Source organism: Echeneis naucrates, chromosome 15 (genome assembly GCF_900963305.1).
Source record: "Echeneis naucrates chromosome 15, fEcheNa1.1, whole genome shotgun sequence".
In the NCBI taxonomy this organism is placed as follows: domain Eukaryota; kingdom Metazoa; phylum Chordata; class Actinopteri; order Carangiformes; family Echeneidae; genus Echeneis; species Echeneis naucrates.
This window is the reverse complement of record NC_042525.1, coordinates 15,025,526-15,049,997: the sequence shown is the minus strand read 5'-3', so window position 1 is coordinate 15,049,997 and position 24,472 is coordinate 15,025,526. Positions and strand designations below refer to the sequence as shown.

Genomic DNA, 24,472 nt, shown 5'->3' with positions numbered 1-24,472 from the left:
CCCACAAGGCCTAAACCACCATCAGATGAAAAATCTTGTGTGTGTACTTTTTTTTTTTTTTTTTCCTGGCGCCAGGCTAATAAATACATTGATGACAACGGAGACTGATCAGAGAGCGTCTGCCCATTAATATTTGACTGAACCTTAAGCACCGCAGCCTGAACTTCTTGGAAAACTGAAAGCAGAAGAGCCTAACAGTGCAGTGTGTGTGTGTGTGTGTGTGTGTGTGTGTGTGCTTTGGTCAGTTGTGAGAGGTTCGGAGAGTATGTAATGGAGGATTTAAAAAAAAAAAAAAAAAAGGAAGCTTGGAAGTGACTCAAAGAGACACACAATGCAAAACAAGACTCTGGCTTTTCTGTCAGTGTGTGAGATACAGAGAAGGATTTAACACACCACCACCGGAGCAGATAGACTGCTGGACCGCTGATCTGGCTTCACCAAACACCAGGGGATGTAACACACACACAGATCTGTGTCTAAACAGCAGGGCATGGCTAGTGTCTGTAGGGTCCCTGTTTATTCTCTGTGTGACATACAACAGACACAGTGGCAACTATGGACCGGTCTGTGTGTGTACGTGTGTGTGTCCAAACCATTTACAGCCCTACATTACCTGCTGTCTGGCTGTCACATCCTGTCCAGCTTGTGAATACATACATCTATGTATTTATAAATAGAGTAAGGCAGACAGAGATTGAGCTACAATGTGGAGCCTGCAGCTGATTGGCCAACTGGTCAAACAACAGCATCCAAATATCTGGTTGCCACCTTGCTTGAGCAATGTAATCATCCCGTACAAACTACAATACATTTGCATTGAATATTTCCCATTTAACACTATTTTAGTGCTAAGATTAGTGACTATTTATTTTCCATTTCCATTTTCCATGGCTGGATACTGTCAGCAGACCGTCCAGAGGAGCCTCTGTCCTAAACCACTTACTCTTCCTCCTCTTCACTCACTTTTTTCCCCCAAATACCATGTTGGTTGTTTTATCTTTTGTTGATGCAGTGGTTTGTATTGTCATTTACTCCCATTTGTTTGCAGAGTTGTGCCAAGAATTTGGACTGCTTCAGGCTTGCTTCTGAATCAAATTTAAAATACACAGGAAATAAAAAAAAAAGAAAAAGAAATCTCAGCGAGGGAAAAAAAAAAAAAAACAACGCACACAAACCACCTACACTGATCAAAGGGGGGGCAGTTGTCCAGTGAACGCATGAATATTTTATTAAAATAAAATGTCAGAGGGTGAAATATAAAAACAGTGGTGTTGAATATAAGTGCTCAGTTTCAAAATTCATTATCAGAACTTGTTTAATTTAGCTTTATCTAATTTTGTTTGATTTGTCTAGTCATGCGCATTGTATTTTCCCTCATTTGACACCATACCACAAATTCTGATGCATGCAAGTCAGCTGCCTTTGAGTGGATTGAGGTAATGGGGACTTAACTACACTCCACTTATTTGAGGCCAAGGTCCAGGCTAGTTTTTCCAAAGACTGCACCGTCATAGGTTTTGTCTTTTGAAGCTGATGACCCCTGCAATGGTACACAATATCAAACATCTGCAAAAACCATTCAGTTGCTGCTGTTTACAGGCATGTTTGCTCGCCTCCAATTCTCTCCTTCTCTGCCATTGTTGGTGAATTATCACCAGCACCTGTCAATCAGCGGAATGGTGCGATGCTAACAACTGGATGTGAATTGTGGCATAAACTAAACAGACCTGTGCATTAAATTGTTGCTCCATTGGACTGCTAGTGGTAAAAAAAAAGGAAAGACCTTTATTGGTTATCATGGAGTATCAAAACCTTCAATGTGTATTTAAGGAGAAGTTATGCTCTTCAATGAGTATCATAGTGCAGAGTGGAGGATAAGATAAGAGAAAAGAGAAAGTTCAAAGTGCTCACACAGAAAGCGCTGAGGGTGATGAAAGACTTAAAGTACGTCTGCGAGAAAGTTAAAATGAAGTTGAAAGTGTGATAGAGGAGGAGTTGCGAGAGAGAGAGAGAGAGAGATAAAGAAAAGAGAGGAGAGCCTGAGGCCTGTCTCTCTCTCTCTCTCTCTCTCTCTCTCTCTCTCTGACTCTCTCGTCCTCTGCAGCATCATGGGAGTCGGTGTGCTACATTAGAAACAGGATCAGCTGATAGCCTACATCCACCACTGGCCTGTCAGTGTTAGTGGGCTACCCTGCAGCTCAGCCCTGTGATCTTCAAGTCATCATCCAACAACGGAACAACACATAACGTAAATTACTTGCAATCAAATCAAATTTGGTCATTTCGTGCACTAGCCAAACATCAATCAAGGATGCTTTTTAAAAATAGATCTGTTAAGAGTACACCACCCAGCCAGTCCTAATAAGGAGCTGGCAGACTTATTGGGGCATTTAGTGAGCACAGAGACACATTTCCAAGTGGACCTTTCCTCAACAGGAGGCCGCAAGCAAGACTCTGAAAGAAAACTTGTTTGCTTGAGGCAGTTAAGACTTGGTTTCAGGTTTATCTTAAGGTTGGGCACAGGGGGAGGGCTGGGCTTAGGCATCAGTTATGTTTGAGTCGAGCCTAGAGAAGATTAATGCCAGTCGACACAGTGAACTTACGAGTTACAGAAGCGTGTGTGCGAATGCATGAAGTATATGGCAATGAGAGGGTTTCTTACTGTCACACACACACACACACACACACACAACTCTAAGGGTCCAGTCCTGGCTGACAGTCTGTTCTTCCGATCATGGCTCACCAGGGAGAGTCTTGTCACCACAGAGTCAGGCAGTAGAGCCACCGAGGCATTGTGGGGTAACTCACTCCTCTAATATCAAGTATGGACGACCTTCTGTTGCTGATACATGTTAGGATACATTTATTTGCCCCTCTCTCTACACTGAACTCTTTTTCTTATTCTACACCTTGTTTTCCCACCTGCCTGTCTGGTTTGCATTGGGGCTGATGTTACCATAAATATTATGTATCAGCATCACATATCAAATTCTTCCTGTTTCCCTGTGCAATACTTGATATTACTACATGGCTGACATTTAAGCCAAACCTAGTTGGAGTTGCCACATTTTGTTTATGTCTTAAATGTAGAATTTTGCTTTAAGAGCAGTCGTGCCAGAACCTCCTTTGATTATATAGTAAGTCCATCAGGTTGTTCAGTCTTACCAACTGCTGCTTACCAACACTGACAAAATTTTATTAGCCTACATTTCCCTGGAGAGCTTTGGTAATGATCTCACTGCCTTTCTTAAGGTTTTGCATCTACATTAGATGAAATTCTGAGAGTGACTTTTTTAAAACACTGCTCTACCTTTTGGATGAAAAAGATGACTTTCAAAGTGATTTTGAAGAACAAAATATGACCCAAGTCCCCAACTCTCTTACCATCAATCAATGAACCATTTCATTTAGTAGCTGTTTTGGATCAGTGACCTCACTATAACCTGACAGACGAACAAAAACGTAATTTCTCTTAATCAGGTATAGTGTTCCCAGCTAACCTTCAAGAGTCCTAACAGTATCAGCCACCATTCATCTCATTACAGAGCTGTAATTAGCCTTAATAAACTTACAGGCACCCCCACCTTCCTCTCCATACAGGATGCAGAGTGGGAAGACAAAACAAAACACCCCCAAAGCATAAAGGCACAGGTATGTTTGCCTTTGGTTATTTGTAGGGAAAAGACAGTATGGAAGTAGCGGATAATTTCTTTAGAAAGAAACCTTTTACCGGCTAATTAATTGTTATCAAAAAATATCAAAAGTTTACATTTTATTTTCTTCAGAGATAGTGTTCATGTTTTCATCTCTACAGAGCTTTGGATTTTTCGTCTCTATAAAATTAAAATAAAGCTACGTCCTGAGAGATGAAGCTTTATTTCCATCTTTAAAATTAAAAATGTTAGTTTCTAAGAGGAAAGAAAAAACTTTCATAAGTGATAAAAATATTTATAAAGACTGCCTATAGCCCATAGTCTGTAACACACATCCATGTCTGCAGGTTTTCTGATGCAAAAGCCGCTCCTTGAAGGGAAATGCAAAATCTCACGAGATAAAGTCTGTAGCTTGTAATCTCCAGTCTCTCATATTAAGCTTGGCTTGTTTGGTTTTACCATTATGCTTACAGAAAAAAAAAAAAATAATAAAAAAAAATCATGATATGAAACTAGGTGATCTGTTTTGGAAACGAGTGATTACCGTTTCTCCCGAGAGGAAAATAATTTTTAGTTTGTTTTAAGCAAATGAAAATTTCACAGCATGTTAAGATGAATCAGTGTGTACTACCACGCTGTCTCTGTACTCAGAGATCAGACTCGCACTTCAACAGCCGGCGTCTCTGCAGGGGTTGAAACCCCAGATGTAAGACCACACACACATAACAGACAGGTCGAATGATAAACAGTCAGCCTCAGACCTGGGTTCAGTTCCTGTGGCAGACGCACAACGCCAGCTTATGGCAGCTCAGAGATATATGAGGACTTGGAGGTTGAGCTTACATACATATATGCACAAAATCTCTCTGCCGAATCTCTGCTATCACATTCCAGCTTCGGGAGAAGCTGTGAGGGAATTCCAACAGGGAATTCCCAAATTATATTGTTATTCCCGGGATCGCGGGAGAACTCAGTGAGGTCGGCTCCCTCAGGATTCCAACTGACATGAGGAATTATGGATAATTTATCTGCATCATATTAGAACATGCATGCATGTATTATACATATACAGAATAATTACTTGCCAATACATAAACAAGCACACGCTATGCACACATGTTCTACAGATCAAGTGAGTGTGTGAGTATATTGTTTAAGGAATAACGTGGTTTAACTGATGCTCTACATGAGATAATGTTAAGTATGTGGAGCTGTTTACAAATAGTCAATGCAATCTAGTTAATCAGTTACAGGAAATTAAACAGCTACAGCCAGTATCTATCTTTCAAACTCTACAAGGTTTTGCACACTTTGCAGTGGAAGACCGTCTTTAGGGCAAGAGAGTTGACAGAAAAATGCTGTCGGTGCCACAGCATGACACACAGATGTGGCTCACAAGGCTGTGGCTCTGATGTTTCAAAATGCTGAGCTAAAAGTTCTATTTTTTCTACTTTTATTTAGTCTATGGTTGATACAAGATGGTTGAGATCCTCAGGTGGGACTGAAAAGAAATCCTTGCTAAGCCACATTGTTGGATTTTTAGTGCGTCATACATCCCGGTATTGAAAATGTTTCCATATGGCCGAGAGCCGATAAATTAAAATGTAATATGTCGGCAAGGAATATGCCAAGTATTTGACTGCATAGAGCCTCTCACGCCGAAGACCTCACGCCTGACTTGCAGACAGGGAGAAAGATGAAATGATGATTGGAGTATGTTCAAATCTCAGGCCAGAAACACACTGAACCTATTCTACAAATTAAGGTTAGAAAAAAAGTATGACATTCAAACAAGAAACATTTCCCAATTGTGAAATTTGCTCTCAAGATCCTATCCATAGCACCAGTGATGGACGCACTGGAAGCGCTGAAGTTGAAGCTTACTAAAAACTATTTGAGCACCTGCGTGTTCCAGGAGAGAGTCCTTCTTTTTTTCTATTAGTTAAGGATTTTGCCTCCAAGTTGGATTACCGGGATTTTATTGCATCCAAGACTCTAAGGAAAAAGACTTTCACTTAATCCATTTCTGTGTATAGTGAGTCAGACAGATGAGATCATCTTATTTGTTTGAGTCACAGTGCAGTGCACAACACGGGAGGTAAGGCACTGTTTGACACAGTATAAAGAGAGTAATCCAACATTGTAAAGAAATGTACGCAGTACTTAGTTGAAATAGTCAAGATATTTGTCCACGGTTGAGGTGAGATTCATGGACATAAGGGCAAGTTTTCTAACGCTAAAGCAACTTCAGACAATGTGCACATGATGCTGTATTATTCCAGCCATATTTAAAAAGCAATGCCTGCACACTAAAGGCCCGCTGAATCTAAAATAGCTCTCTCCGAAAAATTATGCAGAATCGGAATAAATTGTGAATGCATTTAGATTGTTACGTGAAATATTGAGAGGTGAAAGGTGATCTCATACTTCAATATGCTGAGATGAGCATGCATGATGTTTTACAATTTTGAAAGACTAAGTTTCAAAAAGTCAAAACACAGTGTATATTATTCTACTTGCAGGGCATTTCAATGAGATAAGCATGTGGTAGAACTAGCGCGGCTGTATGTTTGCAGATGCTTGTTAACGACCAGGGCTTCACGTGTAAAGCTCACATATGGCCTTCCCCTACCCTCGCCGTTGGTTAGCTACAAGTCGAAAAGGAAGGAGTCGTACAGTATGCTGCTTATCACAGTGATCCACATCTTCTGAGTCAGAGTTTAAGTGAGGTCATTGGCACACAGCCATTGATTTCCCCAGCTGCTTTGACCCTAACAAGCCCTAAAACACAAAGACATCAACAGCTCAGCTCTCCCATCTTCCATCTTTTCATTGGAGCCGTTTCTTTCATTGTAGACTGTGGTACAACCAAAAGATCATTTCCAGTTTATCATGACATGTTGGCTCTTTTCTTTGGATAAAGCCATACAGTAGGTATTTTGGCACCTGCAGCTGCCAGATGATGATGTGAGCGGTGGGTGAGAGAGAGACCGGAACCTGAGTCATGCATGGCTGCTGTAAATTTGGAAAACATGCCCACTTGCATGTCTTTGCAAAGTGCATAGAAGAATGAAACTAATGAAGATTTGAAGGTCAAATACACCGACGTACTTTTTTCTTTTAAGCCAAGTTAAAATGTGATTGACCTGCCGGTAGCGGCACAGGTTAAGATGTTTGGGTGACTGTAAAGGTTTTGAGAAAGGACAAGGAACATAAGACCAACACTGACTGATCTGTGTGTCTTCCAGGGCTGTCCGACATCAGCTCCAGACACTGCCTGTGACAAACTGGGACATCCAGTCATCATAGATTACATGGAATATTCATCTAGTGGCATAACAAGCTTTTTCCACTGTTGAGGAATATTGCCTCCTAAAACCGCAATTTTCAAGTAATGTACAGCACCCTCTCTGCCAAACTGTACAAGTCAATATACTACACACACACAAACATTTTACTTCCTCAATTTCTAGCTCTTTCTACATCAAGTATGAAAATGCTTGATCAAAATTCTGCTGCCCTTCAACAGTTCAAAATTTTCCTGGCTGCTATTTTGCCCTTTTAACCTTATTTATATTAACCATTCCATCAGAATAACCAAAAATCAGACCATTTAGATCTAGCTACAGGGAGCAGAAATATTGTTGCACACAATTGGCGCATTAAATTTAAAAAGGTAATATTATGACATAACAGTAATAGATATATATTGCATATTTTACTTCCCTGTAGCTTTAAAGACGTCTAAGCTCCACTTCATTGAAATCCCTCATGACTGAATTGGATTTAATAGGTGGAATCAATCAAAGATCAGAGCCTGTATTGTTGTGATCAGCCCGTTTCATTTAGGGAGCACGTGGATGTAACATATTTGCAGCTTTGAACACTATAGAGAGACAAAGGGAAAGAAAGAGATGAAAAAGGAAGACAGATGAATTGGTATCAGATCTCTGTAAGCCAGGGATTCTGCATACTGGAGCTCGTACCGATTAGCTTACACTGCAGCTGCTGCAGCAAGAGTGTGTGTTTGTGTGCATCACTGTCCAACAATGCACTTAACCAGGGACCATGGTACTTGTGTGTGTTTTCTCACCATGCAGCAAGTGATGCAGCTATCGGAAGAATTGGGATTTTTTTTTGTGTGTGTGTCTGTGTGCGCGCGCGTGCGAGTGCGTGCATGTGTCTCACTGTGACTGCTATCAGATATATCCCAGCTAAGCTCGGGGCAAGGCTCACTCTCTTGCATCAAATCCATTGCAGTGATTCGGCCCACTAAGCACCACAAATCAGTTTAACTTCCACTTGGTTATCAAAGCTCCCGGCTCATCTCACAGTTTGTCCTCGCACATCTAACTTCACACTGGACCTTTGTTCAGTTGAATTGGAATAGGTCTCTGGATTTGTTCAAATTTCGCTGGTGGTGTACCCACTGTGACGTGTCACAAAGGAATGACTGATTACTGCAGCAGGGACTCAAATACAACATTTAACATCTCCACAGTTACAAAAACATTTTATCAGCACGGTGGTTTTCGTGAAATATGCAAATAGCTTCTCCTGCAGAAAGTCAGAGCATTAAGTCTCATTAAGCAAACGGAGTATTTTCTTGCATTGATTTCATCCAAATAAAGCACTTCTGTTTTTCAAAAAAAAAAAAAAAAAACAACTTTAAAAACCTTTAAAGACTTCATACCACATTGCATAAACATATTATGCAATCATTTTTACGATGGAAATCATTCACATCCCCACCTTCACCATTCAACCACTGCAGAGTCTTATGTTGAAGCAAAAAGTGATATGCTCTAAGAAAATCTTTTGTTTAAGTAAGACATTCATTTACATACCCAGCTAACGAATGAGGCTCAAATGAATTATTCATTAGAAGACTAAGACACAAGCTCAGTGTCAGAATGTGGAAGTTTTTAAGTACTACTAAGTGCTAATATTGTTGGGTTTATTAGGTTTGAGTTTCCAGACATATTTTGTTTTTTTTGTTTTTTTTGCCTTACTTTCCGCTAGCCTGTCGTACATTAGCACTGCTGTGGATTCCTCTGCAGCTCTCATGAGCAAAGTATTCCCGCGGCAGCCCGATTGAAATAAAAGACAAAAAAGTTTGGTAAAATGAGAGAAAAAGCTGAAAACGGCATCTAATTCCTAATGCATATTACAATGCAAAAGGTGCTCTCAATGCTCATCTCAACTCGATCACAAGCAGGCCACGGTTGTTATCGACTACCTTTTGTTTGGAATTTAGAGCTGCTCAGGACGACTGCCGTGCAGACGTGCTGCTTCTGGACACTGAAACAGTCCAGCGAAAAATTTGTCGTAAAAAGGGGTGACACAACAATTGTCTCAGCTCATTTGAGAATTTGACCCAGTGACCTTCCAAATATAAATCCACTTTAAGTTTTAAGGCCACTGACAACAAATTGTGGTGTTACTAGTTACTTTCTCAGCATTAGAGCAACAAGATCAACAAACACTGACTTGAACACTAATTTAAATTGAAAATTCTTAATTATAAACCTTTCAGGAGGTGGTATCTGTGATTGAGATAGTTATGTGCATTGAATGATGTGTGAGTTCATGCAGATTCATTTCAGTCCATCAAAAAGTAATTCCAACTGTCTATCCTTCATTAAGTGACAAGACATGGCTAATGCAGTAATTTTATTTCCCCACACAAACTCAAATACAACCACTCCTCTGCGCTTGTCTATTACGTCTGTAGTTCAAACACTGGGGTTACATCATTGACCACAACTGTAGCAGCATTAGTGCAATGTGGCCTGACATAGCCTCGTCCTTTTTTGGAAAAGTTCCCCTTGTTGCTAACTGACCAAAACTATGCTGGCTATGTTACCGTGTTGTAAACAGAATATGGTCACACGGGCTGCATGAAGGGGTGGATGTAGTGAATAGTGAAGGAATGGAGAAGGAGAAACACTTCAAGATACCGTCATTTCTGGTAAATATCCCATGACCTACATGACTTGAGAGTCTTTGTAGACACAGACAGGGAAATTGTCCAATTGCAGACAGAGCAGAGTGCCAGCTAAGAACTCTAATCCATCAGCTATAATGTGTGATTATATTGCAGCAGACTTATTGGTGCTGCTGGATCTCAAAGCAAGCTGACGTCTCTTTTTATCACAGTGGGGGGGGGGGGGGGGGGGGGGGGGGAAGGATGGAGTGAGGTGAATGGAGGCAGAATGTGGGGGGGGGTGAGGCAAAGTAATTTAAGTTACTGACTCATTGTTAAGGATGAACAAAGAGAGGAGGGAGGAGTGAAGAAAAGACAGTTTAGGGATGTGTCAGTAGCTCCAGGACAGACCATCTCACCTGACTGGTTGGTTTACTTTAGTTTTAGCACTTGCTTTGGACAATGTAATCATGGAGGAAATGGTTAAGGCCATCTGTCATTTTAGTGTCTTTCCATTTTCCTCACTAATCAGCCCAACAAGATAGTCTCCATTGGCTCATTCTATATTTTTGGCTTTGAGCTAAATGCAAAGTGTGTCTTCTGCTCTTCTGGTTTTTCCACTTCCACTCTCACGTCTTCATTCATTCCTTCACGCTTTCTTTTATACTTCCACTTTTTCTCTATATGCATTGATTTCCCTCGCTCACTTCTCTCGCCACTTTTTGGTCAGTTCAGTACAATAAGCAGCAGAAACGAAGACACAGAGAGAAAGAGACCAAGCAGAGAGTAAAACGGTCAGAGCTTTTACTACAACTGGCAGCAAAACACTGCATGCGGCACAGGCTATTGGCTCAGTTACCCAGAGCAACGCTGCACTAATAGAAGAAATTTACAAAAAAAACAAAACAAAAACAAAACACTGACAAATAAATTCTGTGTGTTATGCATTTCGAAAAGATGTTAACATAATCTACAAGCATAATCTGTTAAAGTTGCTAAAAAACACATTTTCCCGAGTAATTATTTAAAATATGGTTTACCTCTTAAGACAAACTCACAAATCATCTGTACAAGGAAGACTGAGCCCTGGACTCACCCTTTGTTAGTCATAGGACCTGATCTGTCCAAGTCTTTCTGAAAAAACAGAGCTGAACCTGACCTGACCTTTTTCTCATGACATTCAAGCATTTCACAGTCATAATTTATCCTACTCAATCCCAAACTGACATTACTTCTGGTCAGACAGAAATGGCTGGTGAACGTTAAACTGTCTGCGCCAGGAGTAGTTGACTCCTGAACAAAACTAAGCAGACGATCATACAGGTCAGATATTGTTCCCACAGCAAAGGAGGACTTTCGAGTTATTGTGGGATGCTTTTGGAAGCTCCTTTTGTAGTGTTCTTGTTTTCTTACATCTTAATCTTGCTAAGAAAATACATGGCTCACTCACGCTCTGTTTTGGTTTTCCCCACTGGTGATTGCATGCCATACTTGGAAAAAATAAATAAATAAATAAAATATCAAAAGTTGAGGATAATCCAAAAAATAAGGAATCACAACCTGTGTGTGGGCCTGTGCTCCAGTTTGGGACAAAAAGTAAGGCTTCAGGTAGAAGGGCTCTTAACAACCAGTGTAATAGATGCAATTGAAATGCATGAAACACAACAGTATTGACACATTTGTTTCATTTGACCTGAAAACACACACACACACACACACACACTTGGCAGTCTTCCTGCCTCTGTGGTGCCTTGGTGACTAACATGGAGGATAAACAACCCGGTGAGATTCAGTTCCAATATCACAGGCCCCGCTCGCCAAAAAATTAACATCAGCATAACAGTATTAGCCTGCTCACAGTCATCCATTAAAACTACTTAGGGCAGACAGGCAGACAGGCCAGGGAATACACCAGCGAGGTTATTAAAGCGCTTTTCTTGTAGATAAGGACCAAGCAAAGAGCTGTACCACAGAGGAGGAGATGCCACAGGTTTCACTCTGGCTCTTGTCTCGTCTTCATCTTCATTATCCAATTGCCCTTAATTGACCGTGTACAGGAGATGAGCAATTAGTTTGACCTGGTTAATTGTGTGGATGTATTGCTGTAAAGGAAGGCAGACTAGGTGCAAAGAGACCATTTAAACGGAGGACGGTTTAAGTCATCACAATGAAGTATCCTTTAACATGAAAATAGTATAGCCACGAGACCAAACGTAGGAATACACGATTTATTGTAAAGCTTTAACTGCTGAGACACATGCTGTCACACATTGCTGATTCTGGTCCTGCAACACGAGGCAACGCACAGCTGATTCCTGAAGTTCGCTCACCACATCAAAGGTCTACTTGCCCCATTGTTTCAGGGAATGATTCCTTAAGTCTCACATCCTTTGATACCGAGATGAAGCCTTACCTTTTGGCTTTGCCCATTAAGAGGCTGAAAAAACATCATGGACGTGTTTCATATGTTTGTATGAGCAAACACAGCCCAATCAGCCTTTTGTCCCTGCTTTGAAAACCTGCCAGATTTATACCCAATGCTTCGATTTCAACAATCCCATCTTCCCTCCAAGTCTAAGTGAGCAACATAGCATGGCTCCCCGCTACAAAGACATTTGTCAAAGAGAGGTAAGTCAGTCATCGGCTGGTTCAACTGCCTGCGCTTGTTTCAGGGGCTGAATTCCCAAACTTTGCTAAGGAATTGTAATCTGAGCTTTCTGAAAAATGGGTGGGGCTGTATAATGGGAAAACCCTTTCCTCAAGCTGAATGGGCTGGACGACAACGTTGTGAATAGGAGCCGTGACATTGTCAGTTGGACAGAGCTCATCTCGCATAGCAAAACCCATTTCCACAGCGCTGCCTCAACAGTGGACAACACAGGCCTGGCTGAACCATTGTGAAACTGCTTTAGGGGAAGCTATGTAACATGAAACAGCCAATAATCTTGGGTAGTTGGAAAAGATCCCCTGAAATGCACCACAGCACCTGTTTTTGTGGAACATTTATTTAATGTGGTACTCACTGTCATCAAATTGGCTAATTTCCCACAAAGAAGACTCCATTAAAAAAAAAAAAAAAAAAAGTATCAGTTTTATGATAGCATTCCTCATGTCTCTCCATTTCACATGTGGAGGTTGCTAGCTGAAAGGATGTTGGTACCAATAGTTTGAAAACCATAGCAAGCTTACCCCCCCAGTCTACATCTGGAGTCAGTCTAGGACAGCATCAACAAGTTAGAATGAAATTTAATTCGTGATTTTAAATTTCCCAGAAATCACCTGCTGGTGAAAGAGCACGAGAAGTCCAGCAACATCCTTTTCCTGGAAATTTATTCTTGATGCCATCCAGGTCTTTATTTAGGAAAAGGAAACCAAATCCCTTCTGAAGAATTTCTTGGATGTTGTGAGAGCTTTTGTGGAGTCCATTCGTAAAATCTGCGACCAGCTGCAACCACATGTTCGGTGGCTGCCATCAAACTGTCATTGAGTAACACGTAAACTAATCTGCTCAGCAGTAATACGCGCAGTCAGTTTATTACTGCAAAATGAGCCATGATCTCTCGGTCACATATGTGATAGATTAACATCAGTAAATATAAATGCTTAACATAAACAGGACACATCTGGCAGTAATAAGAACAAATAACGAGACGATATCGATTTCCCATTTGGTCTGAATTTATACATTTCTTTCCCTTTATCCTTCCTTATCTCGTCCCACATCGGACCACCTTCTGTCTCCCTCTCATATCTTTTATCACTCCACTCAGTCTATCTTTCTCCCTCTCTCCATCCCAGTGGTTGCCAAGGCGATAGTTGTGTGTGGAAGCGGTCGGTTAGCGTTCATTTGTCAAACTACTGACCTACCCTCCCTTCTCTACTTTTTCTCTCTCTGAACTTCCCTTTTCTTTTGTTCACACTAGTTAAAAAAAAAAAATAATAATAATAATAATCATAATGATGTCGGAAGAGGCCAATCGTCACACTCCTATCCTGAACAGTCGCAGGGCACAGTTGCAAAGCAAAGCTGAAAATGGTGCATTTCGGTGTTCATTTCTTTCATTATGTTTATGGAAACGTGAAGTGCAGGTTGAACTAATCTGTTTTGTTTGGGCAGTAAGCCGGCACCAATTTACTGCTGTGTATGGTGAATAAACAAAACTACTTCTGGGATTGCATAATGATCTTGACAAGACATTTTGGAAAATTGATTGCGCTCTCCTTAATAAACACTTTGGCAGCCTGCCCGACATAAAAGCTAACTTTCGGGGAAAGTGGGGTGAGAAAATGCCTCGACATGATGCGAGTCGCCAAGCTCTCTCTCTCCTCTCTAACATGCTCCTACACGTTTACTTTCTTTGTTCCCACACGAAGACTGTAACCACTATTTATCTTTTCCACTCAAAAGGTCCCACACTGAGATTTTCACATCTTTCTTTCGCTTGTAAATCGAGCATGTTATGTTATGAAAGGCCATCAAGACTTCCATAACATTGTGATGTCACAATTCTACAGTCACCACTTTAAGCTGTACTTGGGAAATAAACAAAACAAAACTTTGGCTTACCCAATTTGAGCACAGAAAAAAAAAAAAAGGTTGTCAAACTGCTGCCAGATAGAAGATTACTGAGGGGAAATAATCAGAATTAGTTTTTTGTACCCATTTAGCAGCAAAGCACATTCAGTGGCTTTCACACTCAGTCATATACATGCACACACAGAAAGTGATTGGTGTGCGACTCTTGCTAGCGGAGGTGTTATTACCATGTACTGTGTAACATGAGAACGCAACTCTCACACCTCATAAGGCCCTGCTTATAGGCATGCATCTTGTGATATTTTACAGTTTATCTGGTTTCTCAGCACCGCAGATTAAGCTCTCCTTAAGACTCAAAGATATAGCCAACTCACATATAGTTTTGATAATCTAGCCTTTTTAAGAAAACAATTGCGGCACTTGAGAGTTTTACTAAAGAGACCATGCAAAGATGAAGTGTGTCGGCGTGTGTATATGTGATCTACAAACCTCATCAATCCTCATTACCCTCTAACACCTCACCGATGAGTACGTGAATAGAATTTAAACGTTTCTGATGAGGTGATTTGGTTTTGTTTGGGTCTGTGTTTATGTTTACATGGCTTTAGTTTAGCAGCACTGTTTAGCAGTTTAGCTAAAGTTTAGCAGCCTTAGCAAATAATCTGTGATACCTTTATTCTCTTGCAGACAGAAAGACGTGTGATTGTTTCATCAGACATAATGACATGTCATAAATTGCTCAACTTCAAGTTTAATATTTCCCCAAAAAATGCAACCAAGGCAACCATGAGCTTTACTGGAAATCTTAAAAAGTGAAGCCAAATTATAGCCTGATTGAAATAAAGCTTGAACGCAACTAAAATATAATTTCAGAGTTCTAACAAATCATCTTGAAACACAACATACATCCCATATAACCATATCATCCACGCTTGCACATAAAGAAAGCCGATCTGTACTGGTTTTTGGAGACACCCCAGTCGTTTCAAATGAGTGTGTGTGTGTGTGCGTGTGTGCATGTGCATGCGTGTGCGTCTGCCTTTAGATTCTCACCATGTCCCTCCACTGGCTGCCACTGGAAATTGTATACTTCTGTGTGTTTGTGTGCATGTAGGGGAGTTAGGTTAGATGTGTACTACCTGTGTGTGTAACGCGCAAGTACTTCGACCTTATCTGTGTGCATCCACCTTCGTCCTCTGTTTTCTCAGCTCTTTTGCCTCTAATGTGTTTTTAAGTGTCCTGTTGTCCCGGAAACACTGCTACATTGATACTAATGAACCGTGCAGTATGAATTCATCACAACCTGACTCTCCTCCATCTTAAAAAAAAAGTTTCAATGCACTTGCTATGGAAAAAAAAAAATTCTGGCCTATTTAAGTGGTCTGGTAATTCCATCAGGACCAGCCATAATAAAAATAGTGCCACTAAGGGTGCTGGAAGGTGCTCTGGATAAAAATGCTGTTCGTACAACAGGTGTGATGATGCTAATTTATGGCGGTACTGCAGATGTGCATCAGCAGTGGTTCTTAAAACAAATATGATGACAAGAGGAGATTTTCATATTAACACATTATCCAGTGCAATATTCAGCTTTAAAGCTTTACTGAAAGAAACAAGGAATCAGTCAGTTAAACAATCAATCTGTGCACCACTGTGCTTTAGAAAGGCATCAACACGGCAGAAGCTGCTGTGTTAAAGATGTGCCTCTTTTTTGAAAAGGCTGAAGTAGCATTAGGATTGCAATGATGACAATAATATTGCAATGCAATTTGATCATGTAGATATTATAAATAAAAGTAGTACAAGCTTCTGCTCAAATGCAGTCATAGTAGGACTTGGTTTATTACCAGTAGTGGCACTACTTGAAATAAAAACAATTGTTTAATAAGCCCGTCAAAGCCTGGAGTCTGTGCTGGTGCATTACAAAACAAGCTGGAGAGCACAGGACACCCACCCTTTTCAAAACACACACACAGGAGTGGTATTTTTTTTTTTTTTTTTTACTTACTGTAGTGAAGAAAAACCTGTCTGTTTCATATGTGGTACACACACACACACACACGTACGTACACACACACACACACACACACACACACACACACACACACACACACACACACACACACACACACACACACACCTCAGTCTTGCATTGAAACACAAAAAGAAAATCGCCAACAAACTATATCAGAGACACAGGCACAGGGCCTCTTAAATCTAGTACAAAGCTTGATAAACGGGAATAAATTGGGATAAAGAAATAACAGATGGAAAGTTAGGAAAGATCAAAAATTGAAGTTGTGTAAAGCTTTCCTCCCGACTCTGTCCACTCTATCATTTGCTCCCATTACTACCGTTCACACTCATTTATCTCACCATACCCTTCCGACATCTCTCCCTCCTTTATCAGAGAAGTAGAATCAGGGTAAAGTTAGCCTGGGGGCGAGTCTATTTAGATCAGCTATTTTGTAATTCCTTTTTTGCTGCAGTAAAAACGTCCTCAGCTTTTCCCTGAAGGCCCTCAGTGGCTCATTTATGACATACACTGTATTTCTATGGCAACACATATCTTTGAAAAGTCCATTTTGGGACAAGTTTAGTAAATGAATTTAGGCTGCATATTTGTTTATTTAGTGAAAATTCTTTATCCATGCAAATGTTGTGAATGTTATACAGTATGTTCATTTACAGTGTCTGCAACAACACAAGCAGTTTCTTTGTGAGCTTTTTACATTATTATTTCTTTTTAATGGAAGTTTTTTGTTTTTTTACTCACATTAAGACATTAAGTGTGAGACTTTACCGAGAAGAAAAAGCACAACATAGCACTTTCCTAATGTACCTACAGTAATGTGTGTCATTTAACTTGAAGATAACCCCGTAAATAATAAATATATTTCAAAAATCCACAGGGAAACTGACATTTAGGTCAGTAAAATATAGAATGACAATTCCAATTCATATAAAAAGTTAAAGTTTCTGCAATTTAAATGCTAATGATTTTAAGATTTGCTTTAGAAGGTTGCTAGCAGTGATGATAGAACATTTGTGAATCTGAGTTATTGAGATGCAACACAAAAACACCACCATGCATCTCACACAATACTGTGTGGTTACAAATTCAAGTTAGTTAAAGTTAAAATATACTAGTTTTAAGGAACAGCTGGAGTTTAAATGATTGAAAGAAACTTGATTTGATTGGAACTCAAACTTGGACTGTCCCTGTATGTTTACTTAGAAATGCTCATTACTTCAGCCACTGTGACTGGACTCATACTGCTCAAACTAAGTGTGAGCCTTCCCTGAAAAACGGCTATAAAAAAAAAACCCACACAAGCATACATACACACATACACACACAGTAACCAGGATAGCCAAAAGGATGGTCCATCATTTGATTTGGACAAAGTGTTATTAAAATCCACTTACTCCTGGCTGTAAGAGCTCTAAGCTATGGAAAGTATGGAGTCTGCCACAGGCTGAAAAAGACAGCCCTGCAGACATCTGCTTCAAATCTGACCAAAAACAGCCGAGAGCGAGGGAGAGAGGCTGAGTTTCAGACTACTGTGACTCAGGCTGTATCTCTCCCATTCATTTATAATGACAGCACACTTTGCTTTGTGTCATTATAACCCTTCTTCCCTCTCAAAAACAATCTGAACATTTCCAAACAAGCGCCGTCTGAAACCAGACAGAGCTCCACATGCACCAGCATCACCATCAAACATGTCTAAACCAGTCATGTGTTGCTTCTGATGTATAATCCCATATCAAAAACCAATTTATCATTTTAATAATACAAGCCCAGAACAGCAGGCAAACCCAATGTGTGTTAACACGCTCACGATGCAAAACTTGGGAGTGTCAAAGAGAAGGTGGAACATGGATCAGTGTCAGTAAAAAACAGAAACTTTTAAGGGTATTGAAACTGCAACCACAACTACAGGATGATAGATTTAAAAAGATAAAAAGATTTATAACAACTACAACACTAAATCAATATTTAACACTTCCTCGTACACTAAACTTCCCTGTCCAACTAAAGTCTATGCATGTAAAAAGTAAGTCCAACATCAGTTTTTAATAAAAGATATTAATCATTTCATATTATTTGACAATTAATGGCTTAATGTCCTTTGAGGGCTCCCATAAACCAGGACGTGGGCCAAACAGTAAAAAAGGCAGACTGCTGAAAGCTCTCAGGCCACCATGAGAATACTTAACTGCAAACACTAATTTGTGGTGGCAAGTGTCAACACGTCTACCTGTGTGTGAGGCAGCGGGGGGTGTTAGTTTATGTGTATGTTCAGTTTTACATATATGCACATAAAGTGCATGTGTACAAATATCCATGTTAAAATAGCTTTGGGATGACATGTAAACACTTGATTGGGAAGACACAGTCAAACACAGGCATGCGTTTGTTGATGGTCAATATAAAAAAAAATAAAATAAAAAATGAATTGATGTCAATCAATCGATGTAGCACCACCCACACTAAAAACAGCTATGTACCACACAATTAAATGCAGACGTCAACCTGATCTGTTCCACTTGTTCAAGTAAGGATTGCAACAACGGTAGAGTCTGTCTGGAGTGTGACGCAACCAACACATATGTGGAATATTTTAATACATAAAGACAGCACTTAATTGATGCCATTATTCAGAAACATTTCCCAGTAATTCTACAGTGCTGTCAATGTTTCAGTCTACATTTAAGGCATTACGAATCTTTTTACCTGCTCATGGTAAGCAAGGATGAACTGCATGATTGAAAAAGGAGTAAATAATAATAAAAAAAAAAAAGGTGATTTAGTCACAATGGTATGTTTTCCCAGTAAAAGATTTAAAGAATAAAAGAGGGCTTGGTTTTGGTTTCAACTCAAGTTGGTCGGTATTGTACAAATATTTAGTTTTACAGCTCAAGCTAATTTCCCACATTGTGAATGGTGACAAGAGTATGGCAGCTGGCTCTGAGAACAACCACCTCTGTGGTAGAAGTCCTTCTGAAATGTGGTCCAATTGCAATTGTGAACCTCGCCACGGTTCATGCGGAGATAATAAGGCTTCTCCGTTTAACTAAGAGGAGCTTTTGGGCTGTAGTGTTTCACAGCGGGGATCCTCAAATAGTTTCAAGTCCTCTTCACACAGAAAAGAAAAAAAACAGAACAAAACAAAGAAAGCCTGTAGCTGCATGCTGAGTTGCTCTGGGATGTTCTCAGACACAACAAAGCCACTTAAAAGAGCAAGCAGGATTTATTATATACAGAAAAAAGAGTCATTGTGTATTCAAATTAAGTTTACTAGATAGATGGTCCTGCTTATCATATCCCTGATTCCCTACAGCTTATTGAGTTTTGGTCCTGTTTTCAGTTCCTCCCGATTTTCAATGAAGTTCCTTAAAGAAACTTCAACGCCTCGTGTTCACTTTCACTTACAATTCAAAGCATCAGGTATCCAACAAATAACCAACTTCTGCAACTCCCAAGTTAAATCCATGGTGCTGACTGTACCTCAATACAGAGTACAGAGATGAGTGAAACCCAGCATAGAGTAAAACAGTAGCACAACAGAATCCAAAGTGAAGAAGAATGAACGTACTGATGAAGGTAAAGGAAATGGAAGAACGAGTAATGGTAAAAAAAAAAAAAAAAAAAGTGGGGGGGGACAGAGTAAAAACAAAAGGGTGGGGAGTTGCTGATTTCTTCAATGAGCAGTCCACTCGCCATGGCCACCACATCTCACTCACACCTTCGATTTCTCAAGTCATCAGCAGTAACGTTTGCAGCATCACCCTGACAGAGAGCATGAAAGGACTGCACCACGATGATGTGCAAGATAAAAAAAAAAAGTAGACTCAGAGTTACTCACAAGATTTCGTCATTCTGAAATTCCAGGATGCCGTGAGCATCTTCAAAGTCTTCTCCATTGCCTCGCGCTGTCCCTTCCACCGTCTTGTATGGCAGCATGACAACGCCACGGGCCCCCGATGTTCTCAGCACCTTCACCTCCATGGTGCCAACGCTCTCACTCACATGGCACACGGGCTCCTCAAATGTAAAGATACCGGCGTGGTCATCGTCAAAGATGGTAACTGTTGCTGTGGATGGTAAGCCGAGACAAGCCACAGAGTCCATGTGATTTGCTGACTCGCCTTCCTCCGACTCCTCGCCTTCAGAGGTCAACACTTTGACATTGGATAGGTGAATCAGGAAATTTTCATCCTCTTCAAAGATGTCGTCATCTATGATCCCCACACGGATCTCCTTCATCGTCTCACCAGACTTGAACACCAGCACGCCCTCCGTGAACTCGTAGTCCGAGCCAGCATTGGCTGTGCCATCTTCTGTCCGGTACTCCACAGAAATTGTTTTGCCCAGGTCACCGCCACGACGTACCACATTCACCGCCACTGTGCCGCAGTTCTCGAGGCACTGGTAAGAACCGGGCTCAAAGAAGATCTTAGATATGGGGTCGTTATCACCAGCGTCGGAGCGCACCTCGTGCATGCTGACGGCCTTTCGTGCCTGATCTGCTGCATGTTTTTTCAAGATGTTGCCAGCGCCTGTCATCAGACGAGTGGCCTGGCAACGATAGAAAGCACGACTCTTCTGCTGCTGGCTCAGGACTTGGTAGTTGGCAAGCTCGATGAGTTGTTCCACCTGATAAGAAAAAAAAAATTACAAAAATCACCAAAACAGTGTAAGAACATATCCTCTAGAATGATTAGTGGATGTGCTTATTGCTGTCTGCAGTGAGGAAACGAGATTTTTCTCTGATTGGAGCAGATACACTGTCGATACACTGTGGAACATTTGAGTTGCAGCTAACTTCTCTGGATTATTTATATTTAACGGTCTCGTGTGGATGAATCCAACAATGTCAAGTACAGTGAAATTTCTCTAAACAGCCTGATTTTGTTACATTGATACATATGCTTTAAATTATCTACGACTGTCAGATCTAACACAGCTGCACATGATGTGGAAGTGAACAAAAGAGCTTGGTAATGTCACTGAAGGACAGTAGTAATTGATCATAGGGTCCTGGCTCAAGCCCAATTTTTTTTTTTTTTTTCTCACCTCCAAGGGGTTTTTGAGAAATTAGCTTAAATTCTCTATGGCTCCCACAATTTTTACTTCACCTGACAAGTCTCACTCTACTATATTTACAGTTATTGGAAAGGATTAAATAGTTTCGGCAGACTAAAGTTGATTATGTTCAAGATCCACAGTAAATCATTTCAAAGGGGAGTGTTTTCCTTATCCTGAAACAAAATGCAGATGTATGCTTTAAGATCCAGCTTTTTTGCACTATTAGATATGGCAGTATTGTGGTAACAATGTCAAAGCCCTGAATGTCAAAATACAACTGTGTGGCAAAAGGCAGCCCCTGCTACTATCTGACGACAGGTTAATCAGTCTTCAGTTAATGCATATAGAAATTAGGGCAAAAGCCAAAAAAACTATTTAAGCAGGTTCTGTCATGCATGTAAGAGGATATGCCATTCCAGCGGCTTGTTTTCATGTTTGTGGTCTTATTCATGTCTTTAGGTGTTAACGGGAGCCAAAGAAATCTGTGCTTCCCTTTTTTGCCTTTTCATTTACATTGATATACCGTTTTGTACATTCCCTTTGCAACTAACTTACTTTATTTATGGATCTGTTATTATGAAACCAATCAGGAAAATTGTGATGAGACCTTTGCTGCCCTCATCACCATAATCAGCTGCGGTAATGGAGGCAAGTAGAAAGTGTGCCATCTGTTGCTGTTTATGATTTAACTCATTTTCCAGACAAGAAAAACAACCCTGACGGGAGCAGCAGTGCTAGGACGTGTTTCACGTCAACCTGCCATTGCATTTTCACGTGAAGTCCTTTTTAACTATGCCACTAACCTCCTTGTCAGGGTGTTTCTGTTTGAGTTCCTTCAGGATCTTGGCCATGTCTCTTCGGGTTTCCTCCTCATCCAGATCCTTTTCATCAAGATCCAAACCCAGCGGGCCATCCAAGAAGTCAACACCATGAGAGTTCAGCATCTTCCCATCCATTTCGATGTCGACCTTATAAGAGAAGATGAAGAAATTTGGGAAGACTTAGCTCAGCTTAGGTCAAAAGTTTAATGTTTGGCAAAATATTTTTGCTGATTTCCCAAACCAGCAACATATTTTTGCATGACTTTCTGTGCATTTAGTAGCATCAGTTTTTATATATACACATTAATGCATTAGCAACATTTCAGAAAATTGAATAACCGTTACAGCTCTTGCAATAAAAAGCTAGAAATGCTCTTTTCTGTTGTGCGCAAGTTTATTAAAGGTGTTTAACCTCTTCAGGCGGTGCGAAAACTTATGAGTCTGGTGGATTTGACTCACTGATTTCTTTTGCCCAGTACCTGAAATGAAAGCGCTATTTATGTACTAATGGCGCGGGGATTCTTATTAAATACAAGCGATAACAATTAATTTTCAAATTTGGAAGACAGTAAGAGACACGCAATTAACTGAACAGTGAGTAAATCTACCCAACACCACAATGCAGAAAATTTAATTAGACACAAAGCACCAGATAGTAGTCAAAACAGGAAATTAAAAAGTGACAATACATGAAAAGTATGTGTGTGTTTGCAGTATGATGCTTTATAGCATAATTTATCAAACCAGATTTCCATTCAGTAATGCAGATAATTGAGATAAAAATTACTCATGAACTCGCTTCCACCCACACAGACAGCTTTACCTGCGTCTTTGTCCACAGCATGTTTGGATAGGGACAATGTAATTCATTTTTACTGGTAGGCTTGTCTTTAACTAGTTCCCAGCATGACTGGTAATATTCTTAATAGGGGTTCCATGGAAGAGGCCTGTGGCCTCTGCAACTCTTCTAAGACTGACATTTATGGAAGGCTTGCTCCAGAAATACACAATATAATTTTTAGAATTTGTAATGTTATCTCCATTCAACAGATTGTCAGAGATTGTCAGAAAGAAGACAGGTGTTTTGCTGGCCAGGGCCCTAAACTGAAGGACAACCTACCAGAGTGAATCAGACTTGCAGAACCAGTGTGTCACCCCGACTGACAAAAAATATTTTTATTCAAGTAAAATAAATATGTACTTATGACTTATGTCCATCTCTTTGTTACTTGGTGCTATACAAAAAATGATAATTATCAATACCGTGTATGCCAACAGTGCTACGCTAAGCAGTAGTAGGAGAATTAGGATTAGTAATCGTAGTCATATTAAATATACCTTGGAGGGAAGTGGGCGATCGCCCTCGGTCTCAATGATCATACCACGTTGTTTCCCGGTGCGGTAGCGCTTGTACACGTACTTGTAGAACAGCAGACGGCGGTCGGCCACCCAGGCAAACACCACACAGATGGGGAAGAAAAAGAAAGTGAGCAGCCCCTCCCACACCTGCACAACACCAGGGGAGATCACTGACAAAATCAGGTAGAGCCAAATGTAGGCAAAGATACTCCAGGTGGCTGTGACGAAGAACACGCGGAGGTGCTTGACCTTCCTTGTCTCGCCATCAGGCACAACATACACACAAATCCCGATAATGACGAACATGTTGAACGCTGCAGAGCCCACAATGGTGGACGGGCCCAGTGTGCCAGCAGTGAACCCATGACCCATGACTTCTATGACAGACAGCAGAATCTCAGGAGCTGAAGAACCCAGAGCCATGAGGGTGAGATTGGAGACGGTCTCGTTCCAGATCCGAACTGTAGTGGTGGTGGTTTCCCCATTGGGTTTCTTAATGGTGATCTCCTTTTCCTGTGATGTGATGACCTCTATGGACGCCATGAAACGGTCAGCAATGATTGACACGCCCAGGAACATGTAGACAAGAGCCACGAAGTAAACTGTTGCCCGAGCAACCTTGTCACCAAACGATGGGTTTTGGGGCTCCCAAATAGGAAGGATCACACCCTTTGAGCACTGCTCAGCCTTGCTGCATTCACTTTTATTGGTGGACACTGGCTTAGCGTGGCCACCCAAGCTCGACTCCGGAGGCGCACCCGCCAGTGAGAGATGGAGCTCGAGGAGGAGAATGAGTGCAATGACTGCTAGCCTCAGGGCTGGGGACAGCAGGGAGGAGTGGTCCCAACGGCCCATAGTGATGTGTAGACCAGAACTGAGGATCTTGAACCTTAAGAAGAGAAGATACAAGGAGAGAAATGACATTAGACCACATCAAACCTGTTCCCATGGAAATAATCTTTATTGTTTCAAGATTTAGAATGACAAAAATATGCATCATCATCTCGACAGGGTCTCACATCACACTTGAATAGCAAATACAAGACTGTAAACCTCATTTCCTTCCTTTCAACTCAAACG

General features: G+C 40.7%; 1 protein-coding gene across 2 annotated transcripts in view; it reads right to left on the bottom strand.

Moving 5' to 3' along the window:
• Nucleotides 1-24,472, bottom strand: part of slc8a1b (solute carrier family 8 member 1b) — a 108,350-nt gene that overhangs the window by 75,217 nt on the left and 8,661 nt on the right. For both annotated transcript variants that reach the window (XM_029521948.1, XM_029521947.1), the window contains exons 2-4: nucleotides 23,372-24,281; nucleotides 22,016-22,180; nucleotides 19,990-20,780 (exon numbers count right to left, since the gene is read on the bottom strand). In XM_029521948.1, the coding sequence (XP_029377808.1) occupies nucleotides 19,990-20,780; nucleotides 22,016-22,180; nucleotides 23,372-24,247 (1,832 nt within the window). In that variant the 5' untranslated portion in view covers nucleotides 24,248-24,281. The remainder of the gene's footprint in view (nucleotides 1-19,989; nucleotides 20,781-22,015; nucleotides 22,181-23,371; nucleotides 24,282-24,472) is intronic.